This window comes from Larus michahellis, chromosome 7 (assembly GCF_964199755.1).
Source record: "Larus michahellis chromosome 7, bLarMic1.1, whole genome shotgun sequence".
Classification (NCBI taxonomy): domain Eukaryota; kingdom Metazoa; phylum Chordata; class Aves; order Charadriiformes; family Laridae; genus Larus; species Larus michahellis.
The window spans coordinates 1,433,291-1,460,656 of NC_133902.1; the positions used below are offsets into that span (position 1 = coordinate 1,433,291).

General features: G+C 40.0%; 1 protein-coding gene across 5 annotated transcripts in view; it reads right to left on the reverse strand.

The window, feature by feature from the left end:
- The window catches only part of RABEP1 (rabaptin, RAB GTPase binding effector protein 1), a 49,255-nt gene continuing 21,889 nt past the window's right edge, over positions 1-27,366 (reverse strand). For 2 of the 5 annotated variants that reach the window (XM_074596268.1, XM_074596273.1), the window contains exons 4-19: positions 26,165-26,325; positions 20,005-20,124; positions 17,182-17,317; positions 16,238-16,416; positions 15,273-15,398; positions 12,117-12,584; positions 9,865-9,969; positions 8,986-9,102; positions 7,606-7,704; positions 7,139-7,174; positions 5,980-6,120; positions 5,071-5,260; positions 4,747-4,802; positions 3,756-3,854; positions 2,791-2,907; positions 1-640 (exon numbers count right to left, since the gene is read on the reverse strand). In XM_074596268.1, coding sequence (XP_074452369.1) covers positions 539-640; positions 2,791-2,907; positions 3,756-3,854; positions 4,747-4,802; positions 5,071-5,260; positions 5,980-6,120; positions 7,139-7,174; positions 7,606-7,704; positions 8,986-9,102; positions 9,865-9,969; positions 12,117-12,584; positions 15,273-15,398; positions 16,238-16,416; positions 17,182-17,317; positions 20,005-20,124; positions 26,165-26,325 — 2,252 coding nt within the window. In that variant the 3' untranslated portion in view covers positions 1-538. The remainder of the gene's footprint in view (positions 641-2,790; positions 2,908-3,755; positions 3,855-4,746; positions 4,803-5,070; positions 5,261-5,979; positions 6,121-7,138; positions 7,175-7,605; positions 7,705-8,985; positions 9,103-9,864; positions 9,970-12,116; positions 12,585-15,272; positions 15,399-16,237; positions 16,417-17,181; positions 17,318-20,004; positions 20,125-26,164; positions 26,326-27,366) is intronic. The other 3 variants (XM_074596269.1, XM_074596270.1, XM_074596272.1) reach the window with 3 other exon arrangements.

The following is a 27,366-nucleotide window of genomic DNA, read 5'->3' on the forward strand; positions in this document are numbered from 1 at the left end:
TCCTGCTAATAAAGTCATATTTTAATATAAAATATTCATACAGCATACTCTACACCTCATTCTCTCTGCTAGCTGAATACTGTTACTGACTATTCAAACAGAAAAACTTCAACCACTTTGCGCTTCAATGTTTTGGAGGGACAATATGGTTTCCAGCAGCTACTTTGATCACAGTAGTGGGGGAAAGGAAAGAGGGAAAGACGGGGGGGGTAAATGTTCCAAAACTCTATATTAGGTTATGAAGTCGGCTGAAAGAGGGGAAGTTTTTCAGAATGTAAGGACTGATCCCACTCAGTGGAACACGAAACACCGCACTCGTTAGTGTTTCCATTAGAAGGTTCTCCTTCCTAAACTGCAAGTCACCCTTGTGCTCTCTTCCGGCCCAGTACGAAACCTTTTTCCCTCTAGAAACAAAACTTAGTCATTGCTCCCCTCTGTTGTCTTCTGCTCTTTCGGTTAGAGTTAAATAATAATTAATGTTGCTATAAAGATGAGTTAAAAACCCCAAACGCAGCCTTGGAGCCCGCTCATCAGGGTGTCATGTTTCAGGAAGCTGATTAATGTCCGTCAGTTTTGTGTCATTCAGGATTGCACGGATTCTCTCCAGGGAATCTGCCTGCCGGATCCGCTCCAGCTGCACCTACAGGAAACCAACAGACGCAATTGAGCTGGTAAAACGTGTCGATGCGAGAGCGCAGACCCCTCACCCGAGCTGAGCCAACAGGCCAGTTCGCAGCCCCCAGAGCCTGTGCCAGCAGAAGAGACAGCAAACCCTCCCTGGCTGAGAGATGCAAGGCGTGAAGGAGCGCAAGCTTAATTCAGAAGACATAAGGCAGTTGTGTTTTTACAATAAAAAGCCACCTTCTGCAGGCCTCATGCAAGCCTTCATCATCACTCTGTTTTGCCTAATAACCAGTCCCTGACACCACACTGGCCAGGCAACCCAGGGATGTGTAAAACAATGTCAACGTTCACAGAAAGGATGTAAAGGAAGTACAGACCTGCCTAACTTACGCCTTCAAGCCTCTCAAGATCAAAGCTAAAATGCTCTTGGAGGAAACTTCCCATTTCCAAGCTCACTCCTGTTACTTGCTTTTCTGATAATCGATCTGAAACTCTTTCCTACGCGCTGGAAAAGTGCCCAGCAGAACCGTGGTGAAATGAATGCAGAGATCACAATTTTTATATACACTTTTTTTTTTTTTTTTTTTTTTTTTTTACATTCAAACTTTCATATTCTTTCTGGGCTTTCAATTGTAAATTCCCAATTAGTGGTTAATTGATTTTTAGCCCTTCCTCTCCACTACTGATACCTAATTTGGCCAGTGGACACCTCACACAAGTGATACTCGCCCAGAGACTCCGTGGACAGGGTCAGGGAAGGAAAGAACCCTCTCTGGCTACCAAGAAACCAAAATCCTCATTCGATGGTGATCTCCCATGTCACACAGCAGATCTTGTACTGTGCCTGGTGGAGACGGCACAAACCACTGTAAACTGAAGGCACCAAATGCTGAGAAACTACCGCGTAAGGAGTGCTTAGGGGCAGGAAGAAAACACAAAATACAGAGCCACAACGCTGGCACTGAGCTCCGTGCTGAAGGCTGCTGAACTACCTGCGGGTTTCGGAAGAGTGTGCCGTACACCAAGTGCTGTATATGTTTTTGCTCTAAGAACTGCATAAGCCAGTGCACGCGGTACTTTAAAAAAAAAGAAAAAAAAAAAAGAGATGAGGATGAAAAGCAAGAAGCAACTTCACTAGCCAGGACAATTCAATAGTCTCCTTTGTCCCACCTACTCCTCCAGAAACAGCCAGAACAAGGGAGGACACTTCCCTATTGTCCATCCAGCTAAACTCTGCCTAGCAAACGATCTCCGAGATTCCTGGTTTAGTTTTCCAAATAAAGCTGAACACTTGACGCAAAAAATTTGTATTCTTAATTCTGCTGAACTTCACCAAGCAGACGGGCCAAGAACTCAAAGGAGACGGTGCTCAAATTCAGGGCCTCCTCTGTGAGCAAGACCTCCAGTAAAGCTGGAACGTGCTGGGGGGCGCAAATCCTAAAGCCAGAGGCACTGAAGGTGAGAACGACGTCGCCTGGCTCCCTGAGGAGACAGTGGGTCACCCTGCAAATACAGAAACTGCAGGTCCCTTTGCGCTCCCTACAGTCAACAGAAAGAGAGACCGCCCTGACAAACTGGAACTAGCCTCGATGAACGCCGCTGCCAAAACCCCTTCCTTCGGCCATCTCTTGGTACCTCATCACCAACCACAGGTTCCACTTTTTGGAGGAAATACAAGGATAGCAACAGCAACAAGCATAAGACTTCTAGATATTGTAAGTTGAAAGCAGCAAATATAACATGATATGAACACATAAATGGTTCTTCAAACAGTACAAGTTCCTTACTTTGTCCTCAAATGTTTGCACCCTAATGATTTGCTATGAAAAGTAAGACACTAGAAAAACATCAGGAGATGGACAATGAAATGCCAGGGTCTAGAGGTGCCACCATTCAGGGTCTCTGCAGTTCCCTTTAGCGCAACAGTTGTGTGTCTTTGCTGCTGAGAATCGGTTAGAATCAAGTAATCAGAATAAAATCCCCAGTAGACTTTAATACTAATATTACACTAGGAATACTGGATCAGTTTATTATACAAATAACTTTTAAAATAGTTCATAAATACTGACGTAAGAAAATTTACAACTACTACTTCTTATCTTACACAGCTCTGGGGAAGTAAAGAAACAAAAGTAGCACCTTAGAAATGGCTTGTGCTTTCCTTACCTGAAGCGTCTGAGAAAGCTTTACGAAATCTCTCTGCACTTGCTCACTGACGTCTAATTCAGTCTGCAACCGCTGAGCTTTATTCTTCTCTTCAAATACCAGCTGTTCAAGGCTTGCCTGAAGAGAAAGAGATTCTTTACGCTATGCTTAAACTGAATAGAAAAGGAGAAGCTTGTATAAACTGATTTAGGCACGATACTGGAGCCAAGAAGCATGGTTATTCTCAGAGTCCTGGCAAGAAATTAACCCAATGACTCTTTCTACATCTCGGTTTTCCTAATTGCAAAATCAGGGGCTAATACCCATCAGGCAAACATCCTCGTTAGATTGGTTAAAGCATAAAAAAGCCCAATGTCTTTAAAAAACACTATGTCCAAGGATCTCAAAACAGATTCTGAGCAGATTTCTGAGTTTTAATGGAACATGATCACAGATGAAGGGCAGTAATCTGCTGGTGAAAATATAACTACCATGCTGTCTTGAGTTTTAGTCAAAAATGTCTTGGGGAGAGACAGGGAAGGAAACGGAAAAAAAAAAAAAAAAAAGAGAGAGAGAGGGAGAGAGAAATCAGATCACAATTAATTCATCTGACTGCCAAAGTAGGGCTCCTTCCTACAGCAACAACAAAACGACATGTACTCAACAGTATCAGAGCATTTAAACCGAGGGTTGGTTAGTCACGAAGCTTTCTGTATGCAGAAGAGTTACCGAAGCCTAACTTTAGAAGACAACCCAAAAGAGTTTCTTAAGTCAGCGGCAATTCAAATCCCGTGCTTTACAAATCCCAGTGCAAAGTGACTGGGATGAGGATTTAAACGGCATCCAACGGACACTATTTCACTGCCAGAATCTTATCAACATGCAAAAGCTTCCTTCTTCATTCTCATGTAATGACACATCTTCTGACCACACTTCGATCATCACAGAAGATGCGTACATACTTCACAGCCAGACACCAGACCGACCTTTGCTGCCGTCTCCCTCTTCAACTGTTCTTCAAGAGTGTTTTTTGTTTCCTGCAGACTCTCCAGCTGCTGCAGGTTTTCCTGCGAAGAACTTTCCAACTATATTATAATAATAAAAAAAAGTATTAACTAAAATTCCTAACATTTCAATTTCTCACAGTCCCTCCATACAGGAAGTATAGCCTAAGTGTCTTTCCCGGGACTCAGAAATACACCTAATAATGTCTCCTAGGGACACAGAAAACATCTAAATAACTTCGCTTTCTCTCTATTTATTTCTTTTTGGAGCTGGAGAGAAGTGGCCAAGCCTGATATTTAGGTTATTATTAGGTAGCTTAATATTAGTTAGGAATTAGTTAACCCAATATTTGTGTTAGACTAATAAAGAGACAAAACACCTTTTAAGCAACAGAACGATGGGCGCGTCCCAGTCCTACGCTGGCACCAACACAGCTATTCTGTCCTTCAACGTGCCAGGCGCGACCTCTGAAACGGCCGCAGAGCCACCGGGGCGCAGTTACACCACAGCGCATCGACATTCTTGGCTGATACCAAGAGTTGCGATAGACTGAGAGTGTCCGGTACAGCGTCGGTGCCTCCAGTAAGACAATTTGTGTTGATGCACGGACTGGTGTTCCTTCTTACAGAAATGAATAGTTATCTATGCAAATAAGCCAGCCCTGCAGCATCCCACAAGCCCATTGAGATGAGGGAACAATAACGTTACGTGTTCCAGAATTCTCTCCTTAGTTCAGCTCCTTCCCTCCCAGTACCAGGCATACTGAACATCATACAAAAATATATCTGAAGTGTTACTGACACCTCAGAGGCAGATGGGAAAAAAGTTCATTTTCTCTGCTATGAAGAGGTTGACGTCAAAGACAGCAACACAATGTCACTGATAGAACTAGCAGAAAAAAAATAATCCTACTCTCTTCATTTAAAAAAAAAAAAACAAAACCAAAAATCCCATAGTGAAAGGGCTCCTTACCTGTTCCTTTTCCACTTTTATTCTTTCCAGTTCAGCTTTTAAACTAGAAATGGAAGCTGAAAAACAAGAATATTAAAGCTTAAATGCAAAAAAAACCACAGGAAACTGGACATACGCTGTTTACTTCTGTTAATATGTAAAGGAGAATTAAGCATGTGCTACATCAAAGGTACCTCAAAGGTAAGCAAATAATTGTACTGTTGTTTTCAGCTGCACAGCTTTGGTGTATCTGCTATCAAAAATGGACAGTATTTAAAATTAAAATAGTCTACGTATCACAAAATCAAGTCTTCACTATTTTGAGACTGTTTTACCCCTGCTCACCTATTTCCTCTTTGCAATTCTCTATTTCCAGCTGTAGAGTTTCTTCTATGTTTTCTTTCAAATATTGTTCAGCTTGAATCTGTTCTTTTAAGAACAAAATCTCCGCCTTAAGTTTCTCCTCAAGGTGATCTGCTGCTGTCCGCACACTAATTATGTCTTCACGGTATTTTAAAATCAGCTCACGGAGCTCCTGGATCAATGATTAGCAAAGATTTGTATTACGATCTCCAGACACACACAGCACCGTATTTATCAGCGTACGAGCCAACGACAAAGTTACGCCACCCCGAGGTTTGTCCCACCACAGCAGATCTTGCACCCAGCAAGGTATTAAAAGAAAACGGCAGTTTGCTTGGCCATAGTAAGCGAAGAACCCGTAAAGATTCCTGTCTCCGCAGGCTTATGACCCTCTCCCCCTGCCCTTCACCCCACACAATCTTTTAAGCTTGACGTGCTTGAGCATAAGGGAGTGGCCAGGAAAAGGATGACGAGGCTTATCATTATCCAAGGCTCAGGATTATTACTGGTCTTAATGCCTGCACAGAAACTAAAGCTGCTGACTAAGCTTAATTTATTGAATCAATACCTACACTGGAGCCACAGGGACTGAACGCTTGTGCGCCCAGTTGCAAAACACAGCTTAAACTAGCTGAACTGGGATAAGCCCACGCTCCACTGACAACGGAGGAGCCGTCAGGCCGTAGTCAACTCATTTAATTATTATCTATCCATACCCTGAAGCGTGCTCATGGCGCAGTGGGATCAGACCGCTGATTTTGTACGTCACAGACTTAAAGGGTTAAAATCCAGATTATTGTGCACTGTGAGTCAGCTTTTTGATGAAGAAGATTCTTCCAGCAAGATCTAATCACAAGCATTATTTGCGTTAATGACTTTAAAATGTTTTACCTCTGCTGCTTCTGGGAGAATGAAATCTTCGGCTTGCTGTAAAGACACATGCAAGCTGTGTTTTCCTTGAAGACTTTCATTATCTTTTTGCAGTCTCACCAACTCTTCCGAAACCTGCTCCCTTGACTGTGTCAGGACAGCCTCCAATATAAAGAAAAGCATAAATTCTCACTCAGGGTCACGCTCAGATCTTTTCTGATCTGAATTTACTGTCCCTGCTTTCAAAGCTCTGGTGAATTGATATTCTTTGTGAAGAAGGGAAACAAAATGTTTGCGTGGATCAACATGATCAATTCTCTCTCGCCTGGTCTATGCACCAGAAATCAAGGCAAGGTCAATCTCAACGGTACAGACCGGCAGGAGGAAGCAAGTGATAAATGCAGCATTGTTGAGTCTCCCAGTTTTCTTCCGTATTTACCCAGTAGGTAGCTGTGCTCATGGAGGGGGAGGCGGGGGGGTGAAATCACATGTGGTTTCAGGAACAGGCGGCGATGTTTAATAAAATCACCTAACAACTCAGCTGTACCATCAGGTTCTTCCAAAACCTTAAACATTCATCCTGAAACTTGCAGTGGTAGGCATCTATCTGCCTCCCACTGTCTTTTGAGAAAAACATCGAAACAGCTAATCCCTTGTGAAGAAAAAGGATTAAGAAAACATAGTTTTTCTCGCATTACAAAAGAAAAAAATCCAGCGAATTTTTCTGAGAGGAATGATCGCTTTGGTAGCGGAGAACAGGGACTTGAACTCCGACAGAGGCTGCCCTTTGCATTACAGGTGGGCAGACGAAAAGCATATTTGGATCAATACATTTTCTGAATCTCCTGCATCTCCATTAGACGTGCTTTCACGGAGAACACCAAACAGAACATTTCTGAAAGCAACGCCCCAACGTCCTACAGACAATCCCAGACACTAGAACTGCAATACTGGGATTCACGAGAACGAATGCTCTTAGTCCCTGCGATGCTGTGCGAGGCAGGAAAAAAGAAACCTGATTCTAAAATAGAAGGGAATGAATTGCTCTAAGGAAGTTAGACTTTGTTCTGCCCCAGAAAATGAGGTTCTATTCCTGTTCTCTGGCTTAATTCCTACAAGATGGTCAAAATAGTTTTTTTAAAAAAAAAAAAAAAAAAAAAAAAAGAGTTCCCATACATACCTCTTTGTGGGTTAGGGCTGGTATTTTAAGTCTGACCTGTAAAAACATTGAGCATTCATGGCTAAAACTCAATAAAATACTCACTAGTGATGGTTCGTGTGATGAATCCTAAAAAGTTGTGTTAAGAAAAATCTATTCTGTCTTCAGATCTGAGGTGAAATAAGATACTAAATGGGCAGGGAATGTACATAATGGATAAGGGAGAAAAGAAGTTGACTAGTGATCTCCATATTAATTAATATGCATACATACAGAAAGTATGACAGACCGACCCTACGAACCGTTGCAGGTCCAGCACTTGCCATCAGAGCCCATTTGGTCAGTAACTTTACGTGTTAAGATGCCCAGCTCGCTCTAGCCAAGCTTGGCCGGGCAGCAAGACAAAGCCTTTGGCACACACGCACCGAGCTCCAAAGGTCAGACAAACAGTTGGTGTTCGAGCAATCTCTGGCCTTAAGCTCTCTTACCATTTGCTCCTGGACACTTCTTCTTGCCTGGGAAAATGCCTGCTGCAGCTCGCCGAGGAAGTTCTCCGACTTCTGACATTTAGCCATAAGCAAAGAGATCTTTAAAAAAGAAAACCCACACAAGGACATAAAGCATGAAACAGATTTTGAAGAAGAAATAACCACTGAAGTTCTCTTGCCTGTTATCATTACTAACATACACTCTGAAATTTCAAACTATTCCACTGAAGTTTATTTTGTTAATTCCTTACTCAGAAAAGCAGTAATGCAGTTCAGTCAGTAAGAAGAGATGCTGTTCTTCAATACCAACAATATAGTTATATTCTATTTACCAAACTCTAAACAACAAATAAACAGTTAATTCTAATCAAACTTGAATGTAAGCCAGTTCAGAGACGCTGAAGGGAAACTACAGAGCTACTACCTAAGTTTTCAGCATTTTCTTTAAGGTAACTTTTGGTACCTTTCTCTGAAAGCATAGATCTTCAAAAGCTTTACCATTAAGTTATTCTACAACACCACACGCTTAACAGTCAGATTAAGCATTACTTAATTAAGAGCACCCTGGTACAGCCAAAAGAAAGAATGTATAAACACATTTCTGTCATCTGAGAGACTTTGCCTAATGACGACTGTTTCTTTAATAAGAAAAAAAATACTGGGTGGGATGGCAGAGAGAAAGTCTTCCAGTTCAAGTGAAGTAAATTCAATGTCTTGTACACAGCATTTACCTCAAATTGTAATCTTTTACAGGCCAAAGAAGATGACTTTTTTTTTTTTTTAAAGCTGTGACTACCACACATTCTATTTGGTTCCATTGTTCCAGGAGAGTTATGTACATGTCTCAGACTGAAAAATCTTTTCAGTACGCTATTTTTTTTACAGAAGTTTAGTGCACATTTTGGACCAACTACTGTTACTGCCTGCTCAGATATTCAGGAACTGTATGTCTTCACCACAAGTCCCTTAACTGGGTGTCAAGTATCGATGAGAGCAAGTGGTATGAATAGTACCACTCTTCGGCCAAGGACAGCGACCAAGAACGCTGGGCTACTTTCGAATGTTTGGGTGATTTCATACACAGGTCACTTCAAAACTTTAAACACTACTCAAATCCCAGTTATCATATCTGTAATGGATTTCAAGATTTGAGATGAAACTTTAGGGCCAAAAGTGGATAACATGGTATTGGAGACATGTCAGACTTCTCTAGAAACTGTGGCAGACTCAGGTGGAGCATAACTAACCCTAGAAATTCTCATTTTTGTTGCTTCTACAACAGGTAGTCCATCCGTATCTAACAGAAGACAAGGGTTCTTATTACACACTTTTGAATAACATTTCATTATTCCTACCATCTTGATGAGAAAATGCTTGTACCTGATTAGAGGAGTCCTCAGCGCTTTGTTTCATGTAATCCTCCAATTCCTGTTTATCTTTCGTTGTCTTTTCCAGCTGGTCATTAGCCTGTCTCAGCATCACCTGCAGCTTTTTCACCTGTGTTGTTACAACAAAACAATACAGTTTTCCACTCTTTTGGGGAGTATTTACTTCCTGAGCACAAACATAACCCACCCCATCGCACCCCAAACCACAAAACAGAGTCCTCCAAACCCTGTGCAGCCCAGAAGTGCCTTTGCTGTTCTTCCGAAACAGCCTGCATCACAGATTATACCTATAAGGAAACATGGAACACCAAACTGCACTGGACCTTCGCCATGCAATGACTTCAATCACTCATTTCAAAGCGGAATGTGACTCATGCCTCCTGTACCCATCTGAAAACCGTTCTTCAGTATATGGCAGGAAACAAACATCCTCCAATAATTTACAGTCATTTTATGCTGGTAGGAGGAGGTCCTCTAATTTTCCCTTTGCTGTTAACAATTCATGCAGTATGAACGGTAATAGAATTCAATGCATGAAAGGCATTTTAGAATATAAATTATGAAAGATACTGACTTCATCATGAGCAAAATACTTTTTATAGAACAGTGCCTTTACTGCATGGTCTTACAGCACCGGATGAAGCGGTTCTCCAGGGTGAATCCCTAAGAAATAGGTACACGTGGTGCTCATGGTCACACAACAGTAACAAAACAGGCTATGTCAATAAAATGTCAGAAGTTATCCAGATTTTAAGCATGCTGATATTGTTCAATTAAAACCAATGAATAAACCAGCAGACGGTTCACTGTTGCAACCTTAGTAGTACGAACAACTACAGAAGTCTTGCTAAAGCTTGAAGAGAAATCCCACCTGGTCTCTTGTCTCAGCCTCCTGAATCTGGATACCTTGCAACTGCTTCTCATAATTCGAGCACATATCACAGCGTCTACCCAGCTTGTTCCCTGCATTCTGCACCTGGAGAACACAGAGTTATCACCTGCCATAAAGGCCATAAAATTCTTCAAGGAATGCAGGAGCGCTACGTACTCGCAGGTGTGTTGTGTGATCACAAAATATTAGGGATAAAAGACAGCAGCAGAATCACGTAATGGCAAGATTAAGTTGCTCTACAAGTAAAGGATAATGTACATCAGCTGCAGGATACCAGCTTTTTCTGGCACAAGTCCCACTATCAGCACAAAAGTAATACGCCATGACATGTAAGAGTTTATCAAGTCAGTCAGTGTGTCCTTTTGAAATATATTGCTTAATTACCAGTATAGAAACAGACATCTCAGAGAAAAGCTTGCATGAAAAAATGCTACCGTCTGTTGCAATTATGTTATACTACAAATCACATTATAAACACAATACTTCAGTGTTTGGTTTTTTGTTTTGGGGTGGGGTTTTTTTTTGGTGTGTGTGTGTTTGGGGGTGTTTTGTTTTGATTTAAATCAACATAAGCCAATTAAAAAGCAAGTCACTTAATCAGGTCAGGACTTCCTTCAATCTTTTTCTTCTTGTAGCCAAGCTTTGAATATTTTTCAATGGCACATACTAATTTTGTTCTACAACAGTCATCAAGCTTTGTTTACTTTTTAATACCCTCCTCCAGTATTGCTCAGTATCAGAGACTGAATAACCAGCTAAAAGAACAATTGGGAAAGAATAAAGTAAAAGTCAGACAGATTTTTAAAAAAGAAAATAAAAAAAAACAAAGAGGAGGGGGAAAAAAAAAGCGTTGGGATGTGCAGCAGGGAAACAAAGAGTAAACCAGCTGCCATTTTGAAATTGCAATGGGTCTGGCCAGGGGGACAAATGAAGTATTATCAAAGCTGCAAGCTAGGTTTGAGCTGAAAATTTGTATTTGCTGCTTCATGTCCCACCCACACAGAGAGGCATTCGCATACCCTGCCTTTACTCCTGCCTCCAGAAACACGTGGGAAGCAGTGCAGTTCTTTTCTGAATTCTAAGAAACGGTTGGAGTAAAATTTCATCCAAATGTCAACAGGGCAAGGAAATTCTCAAGAGTAGAGGATTTAAGTCAGCTCTGAGATCATGACATGGTAATTTCTCCAGATATTACAAATAAGTAGCAACACACAAAACAGCAACTTTACAATAGGTTTGGAGAGACCTCCTAAGTCATGATTTGCAGATAAGCTGAATTTCGACAAGTTGAGGAAAGAAAATATCACTAGTTCTTCACTTCACCTGTCCTCTGCCTGGCCTCTCCTCTTGCACTGCATTCTTACCTTCCTTTCTTCTACCCCTATTTTGGCTTCCTTTTCACCCATTATGGATTGTATCCCCTCCCCCCGCTCCTTCTTCCCCGTAAAGCGTTGCTCCTTGGCCTCTCTTCTTCTGAAAGAGTAACCACAGGAGCCCCACAATACTCCTCTTTTCAAGCAATAAACCAAATGCAAGCTTTGAACTGGCATCATATAAAGCTGCTGAAAAACTGACAGGCAGAACACCCAGAAGCAACGATTTCCCTGGTCACCCATACCGAAACTGGCAAGCGTTACATCTAATCTGCCACTTGTCGCTAGCTGAAATTGGTTTCTGATGAGGCAAGTCCCCAGCAATTTTCTGAGGCTTCCTTTGTGGTAGCTTTGTGTGTTTTGCATATCTTGGCTGCTCACTTCTAAATTGCACTCCATGCAGAATCCTCAGTAAAACTCTGGCGTACAAACCAACACTGTTAGCTCTGCTCCTTTTGTTAATCTTTGCGCTTTCCTAGTCACCCCCAGTTGCACTGTAACGTCCTTTCCTTAGTTTCCCGTTTTCTCCTTTTCTTTGAGTTCTCCCATCATTTTTCACCCCCTCATGTATTTACGAGATCAACAGCTACCTCTGCCAGACCCTCCCCTAAGTGCAAAACCATCCTGTATTTAGTAAAGCTGACTCTCCCACGATGGAGTCAGGCAATACGGTTTGCATCAGCTGTGCTTTACCTACGGAAGTATTCCAAGGGAGAAAAGTGAACAGCTGCATATGATGCTACCCATTTCCTTTGGTGCCTGACTCCGTGTAAAGTAAATTAGGAAGAGCTGTCACCCAGCAGACAGCCCACAACGCGCCGGCAGCGGTCAGAGCAGAGGCACACAGTGGGTACTCACCTCCTTCTGCAGCAGGTTCCACTCCGTCTCGCTAACCAAGCGATAACCGCTAGGAGACACATAAGCGCTTTCTACCCCTTGTGTAACACTGGAAAGAAGCGAAGCAGTCTCTTCTTGCTCTGGTGTCATTGCTTTGATTGCTTTTTCCTGATCTTTGGTTAACATGAACCCACTTGGCATTTGCAGAGACCCAAGGGAAGCTGTATCAAAGTTCTCGGACACTGAATCTGCTCCAACAAGTGGTCCAAAATCTGACTCATCCAGGTTCCCAGCAGATTTTGCTTTGTTATTGTATCCTAAAGCTTTGGACTGTAAAGATCCAGATGTTCCCAGACTGTCTGTTGACTGCGCTCTCCGTAGTCCATCTTTAAACATATCATTATCCGATTTATTGAAAGATTCGCCAGAAGAAAGAAGCAAGTCTGCATCCAATGAATGGACTGAGCCATGGGTGCTATTTACTTGCACCTGGAATTGGAAAAAAAAAAAAAAAAGGGAAGAAAAAAACCTATATACTCCGTTCTAGAAGCATGGTACAAAAGGAATGCTGGCCACTAGTTATCAGACATGGTAAAGGTAAGTTTAAGTTGGCTTTGGCAAGAACATCTGACCACTAAGCTTAACACGGCAGAGAAAAGGATAGAGAACTGAAATATACCAGCTAGAATTAAAAAGACAAAACAAACAAACAAGCAAAAGAAGTCTTCTCTTAACAGAATGCTTTTGTAAGAATCTGTCTTCCTGCCAGACAAGCAAGGACACAGTCACCTTACATCTTCCAATGTTTGAAACAAGATGCTTCTTCCACTGGAGAGATACTTGCAATATCACTTCTAGAACTATAATCTACACAACGGAAGGCAAATACTCCACTTCCACAAGTAAATTCAGAAGTCTTTCATAAACCAAAAAATTCTACATTAACATAAAAATAAATGGAGGAAGATATACTTGAAATCTAACTCTACACTGACAAGTGAATATTCTTCTTCTGTTTCTTTCTTCTGCTTTGAGTGTCTGACAAAATACTGTCTAAGAAACAAATATCTTCTTTAAAATATTATTTGTACATAAAATAAAATGAAAAGGGAAAAGGCTGGGCTTAAACACAAAGACATCCTAGGGAATGCCAATACCAAAAGCCACACCAACTGTCCTGTGACGCGTATAAGGCACATTAAGTCTCTTGATCTATTTTTATTTATTTGTAGCAGTTAAAAAGAGAGCAGTAATGCTTTATTTAAAAAGCATATGACCGCTTTCAAAATACCTTCCAATATACTATGCACTTCTGGTTTGCCATGAGACATGTAAGGCAAGTATCACTGAAAACAAGCCTCTCGAGAAAAAATATCATTTCCGAAATAGGTCCAGCACAGACTAGCAGGCAGCTGGGACCTCCATATAGGTGTTTATAACTTATAACAATATATTATGTATTACTGGTTTTATGACTGTGGTAAATGCCTTGTTTTAAGCATTTTTAGGCATATTTACATTTATTTTAATACGTGCATATATATGAGTTTAAGTTCATAACAAAGAGTCAAGAGAATACGGCCTTACATAAAACTGCATTTTCAGACAACAGCCATTTGGTGATACAGTTCATAAATCGTTTGTTTGTATTGCAAACTGCTCAACAGAGAAGAGCTCAGAAGTCAAATTATGACAAGTTATGAGACATGACTGATAATACGATACATTACCACTTGTAAAACACATTCTGTACAGCTAAAAAAGGTCATAAATAGCAACAAAAACCCAAATCCATAAGCAAAACCAAAACCAGTCTGGAACCTATACCCTTACTCAAAATGTAAAGTTTTCCATTATGTATAATTCCTAGAATTAGATAAATATTGTGGTTAAGGGTCTAAAGAGTATCCTGGGAACCGAGATTAAAGAAAATATCGGAAGACAAAACTTTTGTTTGCCATAAATAGGTCTCACTTGCATACCTGGATACAGAAGTGTTAGTATACAACACAGGATTTGAAATAGAAAAAGTTGTAGCCTTACCGTAGGATAAAGCGTAGAACTAATCTAAGCTACATTTACACATTACGATTCTGAACACCTCTCTGCACTCTGAACTGTTACCCATCGTTGATAAGAATAAAAAGCAGACTCTAGAAGTATATATGCCCCCCCAACCAAAAAAAAAAAAGAAAATAAAACAGGCAAAATACCAGTTGACACTGTAAATTGCCAAGTCTCAAAGCTTACATAAGCTTCTATAGCCCAAACTTGGTTTGTTTTAATTAATTTGTCTCTGTTTTGACTTACAAAACTGAAATGGAGCCTGTCAGATGATCAGCTAAACAAGCGAAATGTAGCGGGAAAGGATAAGTAATTGCCCATTTTGATATTGTTTACAAGTTCCAATCTATGTGCTCACTGGACTTTGTTTCTTCACAAGTGAAAAGCTCAGGCAAATTTCAAATACAATTTCAGCTAGTCCCAGTGTGCGGCTATCCACACCACCCAAAAGGCTTGCTAACTTATAACATCCAGCGATATCATTTTTTTCTGGCTGCTATAATTACTAATAGAGCTCGAGCAGCTCCTGTAAAAACTTGGTGCTGAGCCCCAGCTACTGGCTTGGCAAACTTATTCTTGGTTGCTGAACAGATGTGGCCAGAAACCTCTACTTGCACCGTTGGGTGTAGCTTAATACATACAGACACACACGTCGTGCTGTTTTGTACGGGCTAAGCAACCGGCTAACTTCACCATCAGCGATCTCACACTTGTCTCACCAGTGGAAGTTTAGTACAGAGTTCAACAAGTACATCAGCAAAGTAGCTGCAGCACACTTGCTGAATTTTCCGATATAATTGGTCTAATTCTCAACATTTAGGTGTGTTAGAATGTGGTTACAGATCCCAAGAGTATTTAACAGCAGTTAACACCCAGAAAGCAAGAACTAAATTACAGTTTTTAACAGCACCTCTCAAAGGAATGTGAAATATTGTCTTCCAATCTTTATTAGAATTTACATATTCAAGTGCAACTCTGAAGATTTTTCATTGCTTAATAAGAATTATAAGCTACAGAGAATAAAAGGCACTAAGTTTGCATTTGTATTTATAATCAACACCCCGAGGAACGCGCGAGTGCTCAAAGCTGCTTTGAACTATCCAATTGCTTTACCTCTTCGTTAGAGAGCTGGGCGAGGGTTTCCTCTTGGGCTAGAGAACATGAAGCTTTCGTTTCATCATCTGAATCTTTTTGCTTCTGCTCCTTTCTCTTGCTAAGCCTTTGCTGATCATCTTCTTCCTAGAAATTGGTGGTGGATAGAGAACATAGATAAGGGGGATTCGATTTTGCTGTAGCGGTCACGACATTAGCTGTCATGATAAACAAAGGTGGCACTGGAAAAGATTATTTTGGTTAAAACCCCAGTATTTATCACGTAAGGATTCTTTTGGTTAAAAATCACTGGCTATTGGATGGAACCTGATAGCATACTTGCATCGCTAAGGGCCCCATTAACAGCCATTCTACAAGCATTAAAACCAAATGTGAAAATAAGAAGTGACCTGATCACTCTAAACACTGGAATATAACTTATGGAAAAAGAATCAAAAGAAAGACATACTAGAATACTAAGTCATAAAGTGTGAACATAATCACTTGCATATGCTAATTTAAAATGAAGTTCTTAATTTATGCCTAAACTAGGCATTGTATTGGAAAAACCTAGAAAGAAGTGAAACTTGCTTCTTAACATCCTTAACCCAGATGTTTTGTGTCATAGATTACTGTTTCTTCCTCTAATATTATCCTCTGGATATTATTACCTTTTCACTCAACAATATTTGCAACATTACTTTTAAAGTTACTATATACATTAATCTTAAAATATTCACACAAATGTGGAGTTTTTGTTATACATGTCAGCTGTCATTCAAATGGAGAATTTCTATTAAAACTGTCAGCTATAATTTTTTGAAATAGTAACACGCTTAAATAACTTGTCTCCAACATGTGATTTCCATACCTGTTATAACACATTAAACCTACAGTACTTAAAAAAAAAAAGGCAGGGGTGGGAGAGAGAGAGAAGAAAAAACAAAAAAAAAAAAAAAAAAAGAAAGAGGAAAGCAGCAAGTAACCTGATCCTTTTTTTTCAGTTCTTCAACTTGTCGGAGCTGCTCAGAGGTCAGAACAATTTCCATACGTTGCATGTCCCTCATCAGCAGACGCTGAGACTCCAAGAACTGGTCGTTGGCTTTTTGCCATGTGTGTTTCAACTGGTTGTGCTGCTGTCGCTCTTGCTCTAAGAGATGGCAGACTATTCAAAAATAGAAAGAGCCATTCTGAACCAGAATTTTTTTAACGTCTTTTCCAAAGAGAAGCATTTTCATGAATAAAAGTAATTATTGTTCTAATCAAGAACAGTCAGGCTTTGTTCAACAACTATTTAGGATGAAATAAGACATTTTCTTAATTCCCAAACTTGGCTTGTGATTAGGTATGTATTACTGACAGTTTAACATTTCCCAATTAGAAGACTAACGCCTTAACTTCATTCATGAATTCTAATAGCTTTTTTTTTTTTTTTAATTGCTGGTTTCAAAAAGACTGTCTTCTACGCCCCTGTTTATTTCAACAGAAGGTTCCATTTTTCATTCCTCAGCAGTGATTCTGCGCTGTACCAGCATGCCTGTACATTTACACATCCATTCCACTACCAGGCATTCCGAAGTGACATACCTCAGAGATATATCGATACACTATGGAAAAAATGCTCATAATTGCACACAAATAAAAGACAGCAGTAAAATCGCTTCAGTAAGAAGGAAACTTGCAATACTATAAGAACTTAGCAGAATTTCAACAGCATCCCTCGAGAGAATGAATGGCTCTGTTGTTGTTCTCTGTCATAAAAGAACTCCACATTCAACCCTTCTGTCAACATTTCAAGGGCTTTCACATTTAAAAGTGCCCCAATTTCTTTAAATCCAATTCAAATAAGAAATCAGAAAGGGAGAAACGGCTGTGTTGGTTTTTACATCTTAGCGTAAGAGAGTCAATAGGATTATTATTAAATAGGTACCTTCATGAAGTTCTTTCCGCAACTTCTCTGCATCTTCTTGCAAGACTGATTTTTGCGTGTTGAGAACAGCCACATACATCTCTAAGTCTGTCCGACATGACTTCTCGGCTTCCAAATAATGGTTCAGTTCTTTAACCTGAATAAAAAGAAGGAAATCCACCGTCTCAGTGGAGGAATGCTCTCAGGCATTTCCTCTTTCTTAGAAGTTACAGTGTCGCCTGTTTGGCTAACATACAGGTGCTGAAGTCAAGTTTATTTCCAGAAATCACAAATACTCAAATATAAGTGTGCAATTTGTATTTATTTCTGAATCTGTATTTATTTCTGAATACATTACTCATTAAAATTCTGCTAAATCAAACATACCAGTATATTTATAGAGTTGCCACAGTTGGATCACAGCAGCAGTGGCACTGAGCACAGAGGTGGTAAGGAGGCTAAGAACAGCAAACAAGGAAGCAATCCTTTAATTAGCATTGATAAGCCAACAACTAAGTTCTGCATTTGGTTTTGGGTTTCCTACTCCAAAGAAGATGAGGAGACGGACGGTTCAAAATAGCACAGTAACAGTACTCAGAAAACACGACTATGAGGCGAGCTTGAACTAAACCAGGGATGGTAAGACTAAGAAGAGAGAAGACTGGGGGACAGCAAGAAGAAAAACATTCAAACCCATTAAAGGTTGCTGCAAAAAGAAAGGAAAATATGTTCATGGAGGATGGGATGTAAAGCAATTACAGCAAGAAAGACTGAAGAAGCAGATTAGGATTCTTTTTTCTTCTTGTTTTTTAAATAGCAAAGCTAACAAAGAACTGGAACGAACATCCTGCAGAGCTTGGGTACCAAGTCTTCTGTCTGCAAGTCATTTAGCCATTGAAATGGGGAAATCTGAGTCCCAGAGAATAACCCTTGGGAAGGACGGAACAGGGAGGGGGGGAAAACTAAAAACCCACCAAAGCAGAAGAAATGAATTGTTTTGCTAATCCAGCTAAATACTTGACACTGAAAAACAAAATTACATGACTCGAACAGATTCAAGGGATTTCAACGCGACCAACAGAAAAGCCAAATGTATCGCTTGTTCTGCACGTGCCAGTGCTCATATCAGTCTAGTAATATAAATCATGTAAATACCTTGCATATTTAGAGTGCTGTAGATTAAAGTACTTTAACAACTTCCCAAGTTTGTGTTTAAACATCTCCTTGGTAGATACAAAATAGCGGTTCTTTCCCATTAGGCTAAAAAGGTGACTTGAAATAGGACTATTGGCAACTTCAGGCAGAAGGAAGAATGAACTGGAATCAACCACAGGTAAGAATTAAGGGCCTATGTTATTTTCTTTGGTAAGAATCACCACCTAAAGCATGAATTCTTTAAAAACAACCCCTCAAAAAGATTAGAAACGTGAAGAAAGTGATCATTCTCTTTTTTCAAGAGATGTGCGCTTGTGTTTTACTCATCCCATAGAACAACATGCTCAGATTTTAGAGGACTGACAGAGAAACCAACACAATTCCTGGTCTAGAAACACTGTCAATTTTACCCAGGCCTTGCCTGTAAGGAAAGAGGGAGACAAAAATGACCTATGATTTTTATAACCAAATTCAGCAAAAAAGTCCTAAGAAAAGTAATAGACTACTCTTAAGAAAAGAAGAAGAAAAAAAAAAAGAAAAAAAAGTGTTCTGAGAGCAAGCAAGCAAGAGAAGGTTTGTGTTTCCTCATCTTCCCCAAATTCAGCCTGGCAAGGAAAAGGAAGTATTATTTGCATGAAGGAAAAAAGCAGAACTACCCAGAGAACTACGATTCCTAGGAACATTTCGATCTCAAAAATTTGACCTATAAAGCAATCCACAAAGAATCTATGAAGAAGGAAAACACTCAAGCATGGACCCTCAATCGAGTAAAACTGTTAAGACTGTTAAACGAATTACACTGTTCTCCCAAATCTCTGACAGGCCTCCAAGCTGGACTAAAAGGAAAATTAAAAAAAAAAAAAAAAGAGAAAGAATTCCAGCAAGTTATGAATATTTAAATTAGAATGCAAGTGATCCAGAAGACAAGGTATTTATTTTATGTCTTAAAAACGTCCAAATGGTAAGTTAATTTGCTGTTTCAGCCTATTTGAGTTTCAAGATAAAGTATTTGTTACAGAAGACATCTTCATTTCTTTATAAATCAGTACATTAAACGCAACTATCTTACAGTGATGTAGTATTATTTGCCCTTCACAGCTGGTGAGAAAGTTCCGTAGGGGTTCTGACACACCTGAGGAATACGGGAACGCTGGGGAAACCACTTACATTCATTTCTGGCGGCAGTGGCCAGCATCCCTTTCTAGGAATCTGAGGTTTACTTCAAGTTTAAGATATAAAAATTCCGGTGATGTTGCCTCAGCTTTATGCCCAGGATTAGAAAATGAAAGACAGCGGATACTGGATGGAAGTAGATTAAAAGACTTTTGCCAAATGCAAATCTTTCTGTAGCCGCAAGCATGACATTAACCTAAAGGCCAGACTGCTGGAGTAGTGCAAAGCAGCTGTTTTTCTGCAGGTTTTTCTTTTTTAATTTAATAATAAAGCTGCAGCCATGCAATTTAAGCTAAACACAGATGACACACCCACATAACTCAACCCTCAAACCAGAAAGATAGGAAAACATATATAGGCCAAGTAAGTTATTTGAGCTGTAGGAGAAAAGATGTATGGCGCACAAAATGTTTCACAATACACGTTTTTCTCTCATAGAAAATTTGACTTTACTTATCTGCACCGAAGTAGCATGATGCGAGATATAATTAGGATACAGTTACAACTCCACCTCACCTTTGATGCCTCTAATTCTTTTATTTTTTCTTCAGCTCCTGTCAATTTCTCCTTCAGCGCTGCGATCTCCTTCTCCATAGGCATCACAACCGAACGCAGCTTCTCGGCATCTTCCTGGGCCTGCAGATAACGCAATAAATTATGAATAACACATTGTCACAGTTTTCACCACAACAGTTCCCATTATCAGAGACATTTGGAGAAAATCTCTATGCCAACAAGAATAGCTGACTAAACTTCCACTTTCAATACTCGTCTTATTGCTATTTATTTAGTCCAGCAGTCATCTCTATGACAACAGGCCGATATTATTCCATTCACAGAAGGCAGTTAAATTTTAAATCCATGTGTGGATTAGGCCACGAATATATGCTTTTAAAGAGAATCTTAGTAAATCTGTCCCTCTTGATACTTGGGAGAAAAATTACAGATCAGGCATTTCAAAATACATACACTTTTCTGTTATTAAAGGCCTATCTGTCCTGCAAACTTGCTGCCACATGGCACACATGAAAAAAGAAGAGCGTAACACAAGAAGTGCCTGGTGAATTATTGACCATTCATTTGCTTACTCATGAAGTTAAAAGAAAAAGGATCTGCAAAGCAACGCATAGCATAGCTTTGTTCTGTTTTGGAAGACCATTTTTCAACTTTAAATTACTACTAATGTAGCAGGTTTTGGTGTTACTGTACTAGATGTTTCAAAACTATATACAGGCAATTTATCAAAAACCCTGCAATTTTTTCAAAAAATAGTTCTGAAGAGATCAAAGCAGGCCAACAGAATAAGACTGATATGGGGCGTGAGGGGTGGAGACAAAGCCAGGTAAAAATAGTGAGAATTAAAATGAGAAATAGCGTTCAGTGTTCAAATTCTGAATTGCACATGTCAAGGGGTGGCCCTGACATCCCCATTTCTTAAACACTCTGGCTTTCCTACACGGATGCACTGAAAATTTCCCAAGGCAAAGTAACAGCCTCCCATGACAGCTCCCTCAACAGCGAGCAGAACACACCAACATTCACCGCAGAAAAATTCTTCAAGCCACAAAGAATTTAAGCAACCTAATTTGGGTTGGGTTTATGTGTGAAGGCTCAGAAAGCTCAGTTGTTCTCTGTCTTCTCCTGGAGGAAGTCAGCAGGAAGGGAAAGCAGAGGACTGTGTCCCAAAGCTGACACTTTTCCCAACCCGATCAGCAAAGACGGTCGCTAAAAGATAACATTCATGTCTTGTTTTAAATCTAGACTAGACGGCAGGTCTCAGAGGGTACTCATTTGACTTTCAGTTTCTGGTGAGCTTATTGACAACTGTGTTCTGAGCTAGGCTTTCGGGATGAAAAATAGACAATATTTTAACCATTGAAGTTCTCTAAACTTAAAATTAATAGACAAAATAATATTGCAATACCTGTCAATTATCCAAAAGCTGCCAGGCCCTAAAAAGCTTTAAGGAAAACTCTACAGACAAAACCAATTTCTTCACGTTTCATTCCCTTCTGCTACATTCTGTCACTGCTAGTTTGTGTCTCCAAAGAGTACAAATAAAATTCGTGAGGAAAGCGAGGGCCATCACATGAGGCAGTGAATTCAACACCAGGGACATGTGACGGTGTCACACATACGCACAGATCCCCGCACTTGCAGCCAGCAACTCATCAGTCACATTTTTCAAACAGATGGGAGCAGGAGTTCAACTTCAAAGACAGCTTTATTTTCATTTATTGTATCAGTTCTATTCGTTTAATGCTACCTATAGCCGGCTCATATGGACTAAAAACAGGCCAATGTTTTTAGGACTGTTGAATAAGCTTTCTCCTAATTATTCATGATAACTGCAAGAACATTTCACCGCCAGCCTGATTTCACATGGTTCAACACTGAATATAGAGCAACAAACGCATCCGTGCTGGAGCCAGTCAGTTCAGAGAAACAGCCAGAAAGTTCCCCGAAAGCAAAACCCACCCTGTTTAACAGCAGCTAACTGGGAAGACAAAACTGTATCAAATTCCACATGACCGAAAAATTACCCTGTTTTTTACTGCTTGGTAAACAGAGATGAAGTTTGGCACTGTGGTTGCAACATATTGCAAGTGTTTCATTAAAAAAAAAAAGCAGGGGGATGGGGAAGGATGCATTTTAAAGGTCAGTGTGATACTGAGCTAACACCCAGAACAGCCTGTATCTGCTAAATGAGCGCTGGTCACTCGGTCTTCTTTTGAAGGTAAAGAAGACTGAGACTCCCAAACTGAGGTTAAAGTTCCCACTCAAACTTGAATAAAACGAGAATATCTGTGCTGTTGAAAATTTCTACATGAAGATATTCCCTGCCCGAGCAAAGCCTGCTCTCCCAACACAGCCCCCGAAGAACACGCTGGAGGGATCTGCAGACCATGGCGTGAAGATGACCCAAGAGAGAACATGCTGAAAAATGAATCCAAGTCAACACACAAAACACTGCATTGCTGGCCCGACAGCCAGCTACAGCAATCCGGAACATCCTTTACTGTTACTCCAACCAACACTTTTCAGAAGAACAAAATCCCGGCTGGAGAAATCTCAGGCACACACCGTACATGAATTTGTTCCTTAAAAACCAAGACAAGCGGAAAACACACACACACAATTTGAGAATCTCTCTTGAAAGCAGGAGTAAACCACATTCATCTAAATCTATTCCACTGTTCTTTATCATTACCAACGAAAGCAGCTCACTTCTTTATCAGATTTTATGGCCAAGTCTGTCACAGAAATCAGATTACCCTCCCCTTCCAATTTCCCCTCTTCATGTCCTTTCTTGTCGTCTCTCTATGCAAAATACCTGTTCTGCAGACTTCTGCTACTCCGAGTTTGACACAACCGTGCCAGGAAGAGTCTTTATATTCATCGCAGCTCCAGCAGAAAACCAGATCATTTCTTGAATGGAAAATGAGGTCTGAATAAAAAGGACTAACCAAGTTTTGCCATTCTGCAAGACTCATCCCCACCAAGTCATTGCCTGCAGGGAGCCCAGTCATTACTGAGCAGAGAACCTGCATGGAACCACGGTCTGCCACGGCGAGACTGCTTTTAGCATCTGTGATAACAAAAAACCCCAAACCTATCTAGTATTACGAAGCACAGGAAGATGGGAGAGATTTTTATAAATCACCAATATGTCTTCTGAAAGATGAATGACTACGCAAGCACCGCTTATCATCAGAACAAGGTATTTGCCTTTTGTGAGCCGAGAAGAATTTACAGAATACACACAAAGTTTTCAGCACAGATTTCTTAGAAATCATCACTTTATGATAAAAGTCATAGAACACAGAAGTTTTCTACAGAGATTAAGTAATTTGCAGCTGGAAACAGATTTACACAGAAAAGCAAACCCGCTGCTTCCAGACAAATGCGAGTGTTCCACCAGACATGCTCTTCCTGACAAGAGGATGCCCAAGAATGCCAAGCGCCAGGTTTGCAGGCTAGACTGGGATGCTGCCAGCAAAATATCACAATCTAGCAAATACAGTTCAAAACAGTATGCTTATGAAGACATTACCTAGCGGCTCTAAGAGCTCCCAAACCTGGATAAATAACACGCATACATACCAAAACTGTATGCTCAACCAAAGCAGGGAACTTTAAATTCAAAGAGATTATTTACAGAATTTGGAGCAACATTTGTTATCTACCCTTCGTCTCTTTCAGAGGAAAAAGTATGCAGACAACAAGCATAATCATTAGCAATTACGTGGACACAGTATTAAATGTCATGGATTGTTGTTGTTGTTTAAAATGGATTTTATAGCCAAATTGAACACAACTGAACTGAGATACCCAGCCAAGAAGGTCAGTGTCCTGGACCAACATACGGCTTGGGATCTTGTCTCTGCTCTCTCCATTCTTCTTGCCTGGCCTCCCATTAAGAATGCTAGACAATGGCATGCTTTTCTGCTAGTTTTAAGAAATGTGGTATGTGCTGGTACAGCACCTACTCACGGCCCAGAAAGCACAGAGAGCAAAGTACTTTCGTTTTTTATTTTTTCTAATTCCTTTGAGATTTTTGGAGATTCCTTAGAACATCTTGAAGATGAAGATATTTCTTAAAAACTCTTTCCAAATTTATGCTTAAAAATAAAATAAATCCCTCGTTATAATGGAGCATATACAGATAGAGGATGAATACAACATTGTTGGCTGGAAATACCATTTTGCATAAGGAGTTGATCACAAGTCTTCAAAGAGCACATCCCAAGTGATCAAGAAAATTCCTCCTTTCATACTGACTGCTGATGTATGAATATTCATTATTTTATAGCCAAACACAGCTTTTTGTGGGCTTGGGATTTGCTTGTTGGGTTTTAGGTGAAATGCATGTCCTTTTTCTAATTTTGATCTAATTCTTAGTCTCCTTGAGGAAAAACCTCACAGGTTTAATGACGAAGATTAAAAAGCCCATGCAAAGCAGTTTAAACAATTATTTCGAGCCGCACCCTGAAGCCCAGATTTAGCCCTCCCCCTCGTATTACATAAAGTACATCTTCCTCTGCTTTACAGGACTATAAAGCTTTCCGCGCTCCTATTAATCACAGATTAATAAATTGATCACCTTTTCCTTTAGTATTACAAGAGATATTGTTTTCCTTTTTTAAAGGAGTATAGTTAATTGTTATTTATCTGCTATACCAAACTTAAATGCTAAGTGGCACATATTAAAACCGTTAAGTGTAGATGAGCTGAGCTGTCATCTGACACTTGCAACTACAAGTGTTAGACGATCAGTACATTCAGCTTAAAAAAAAAAAAAGTAGTCCTGAGATTTTAGTTATTGAAAAGACCGTCTCAGTCAAGAGCCTTTTACACTGAGAACTCTGCATCTTCTGGGTTGTTTCTTCCAGACTCATCACACTGACCCCATTCTGAACCTTCCTTCTAGCTTTAAGCACAGTCTTTTTCCCCTAAACAGGGCTAAAACCCCCTCTTAATAAACAGCTGATGTCTTAAAAATTCCAGTGGCAGTAATTCTGTAGTGAGAACATTGGCAAATAGGCTTTATTCTGACTTCCACCTTTATAAATCAGGCCTATACGAGGAGCAGTCTCACTAAATACCAAACAACAATTATGCAATTACAACTAGCAATATTCAAGAATCTCTTTAAAAGTCTCAAAACTGCATTTTGCAACACTAATACTGATTGCTTGTTACAACATAGTAAAAATGGGTAAAATAGTTATAATGTGGAATGTCTGTGACATTCAATACTGTGGTTCTTCTTCCGACAGCAAGCAGAAACAAGGCATTTCAGTGATGTGGCAGATTATGAGATGTTAGTCTACTCCTTTATTGAATACAGGATCATTTGTTACATTAAAATAGCCTTAGAATATCTTCAAGACTACTGTAAGCCTGCTGGGAAGACAAACTCACTTAAACGCAAGTTTTTATAATATGATAAACAAAGATTCCAAAACATTGATCTATTATGACAGGTTCAATTTCCTTCCTGCCTGCAAGAGAAATACACCGAATCTTCAAACTCAACAACAACCATCATCAAAACTCAACACAAGGCATGTCAATCTACTTCTTTCAACTCCAAGTCACAGATCTTTGAACAACAACAAAAAAATCTTTCCAAACTCCACAGCAACTATCTTTCATCATCTAGAGCCTGTTGTTTTACAACAGCAAGGTTCTGTATTTCCTAGGAAGCCAGTAGTACTGTGGTGCACAAACACGGCTTAATAAGATGAAAGACGTTTTAGATATAGTGACCATTAAAAACCTCAAAAGCAGTGTATAAGATTTGAGAAACGGAACAGAGGGGCAGAAGGAAATTTTATAAATCTGCTGTCAATCCAGAAAAATCTAGAGGGGTCTTTACTTGAGTTAATATGACACGAGACATTGCAAGGCCTCCTGCTTGTACCAGGTGAAGGCCAAACTTTACCATCCTCTCAGGTGCTATCATCTTACTGAATCCACATAATCAGATACAACACCTTTATGGATGCAAATGGCAGATTAGGTCCTGATGACTTCCATGAACAAAGAGCCGAAAGTTGTCAGAACAAGGTTATGTGCATTTCTGAGGAATTATAGCAGGGCGTAGAAATGAACTCATGCAGAACACAAGCATATCTTGAAACAGAAATTGAAAAGCTAGATTTCAACGTACCTTTTTCATTTCGTTTTCTAGGTTTTCTTCCTCTTGACCTTCAGACAGTCGCCGTCTCAACTCTGCTATTTCCCGTTCCACATTTTCTCGATATTGATTCCATTGAGCTCGCTCTTGCTCTAACCTGTGATGATACTGGAGCTCATAGTCACGAACAGTCTCTATAAAACAGTATTTTCAAAACTTATTTTCAACGTAAGTTAAGAAGCAGAGCTTTAGGAACTCCATCTCCAACCAGTCAATGATTTATCATAATTGATCAAAACTAGGACAACAACTCCCTTCCCCTCTCTTCCCTTTGAGCCTTGCCCCAAAACCCAACTATACAAGCAAAAGATTCAAACAAACTGCATCTCAATTTGTACCACCACCACTAGAAAACAAAAAAACAAGCCTCTAAAACTGTGTAACTCCTAATTTCAAAACAGCGTACGTGTCTAACATCCTATTTAGCAGCACATTCTGTACCTCCACGCACATCATCCAAACAAACTACCAAAACCCTACTTATTTACTTCCACAGGCAAAGGCACTAGAACTTCTCACACAGCTGTCATTTCCCTGATATTAATATTACCCCTTCAGGTAAGGGGCTGTCTTTGTCTACATACGTACAGCATCTGGCACAACTGAGCCTTGATCTAGGTTCACCTATCTGTGTAGATCATAAATAAACAGAAATTTGTGTACTTAATATACATGAAGATTTGTGTTCTCTGGGGGAAAAGCACAGTCAGGTGATGGAAAAACTGCCTACAGGCTGCAGGCTCAGGATATTGTGATCCTGCTTGTGAACCTTTAAGAAAGCAGTCAGTTACGGCAACAGCCTGTCCCCAGTTTAGATCCTGCATTTTGTTCCTTGCCCATGGTTTGTCTCAGAAACACCAACAGCTGTGCAATGTGCAAACGTAACAAAGAATAGGTCAGAACTATCAAGAAAAAACAATGACCCATGACTGACAGAGAGCAGCATGTTCAGTCACCGGCCTGGGGAAAAGTCCATGTGATAGTACTGGAGGGACACTTAACTGTCTGACAGCAGAACTATGTTCACACAGAAGGAGAAGAGAGAGTCATGCTGTCGGCCTAAAGCTGTTTTCTGACTTGTCAAATTACATACATTATACTTATCTTCGTGGAAGCATGAAGTATCACACTCATAGTCCCTCAAAAATGCTTTGCATATACGTGGGAGTTCCTGC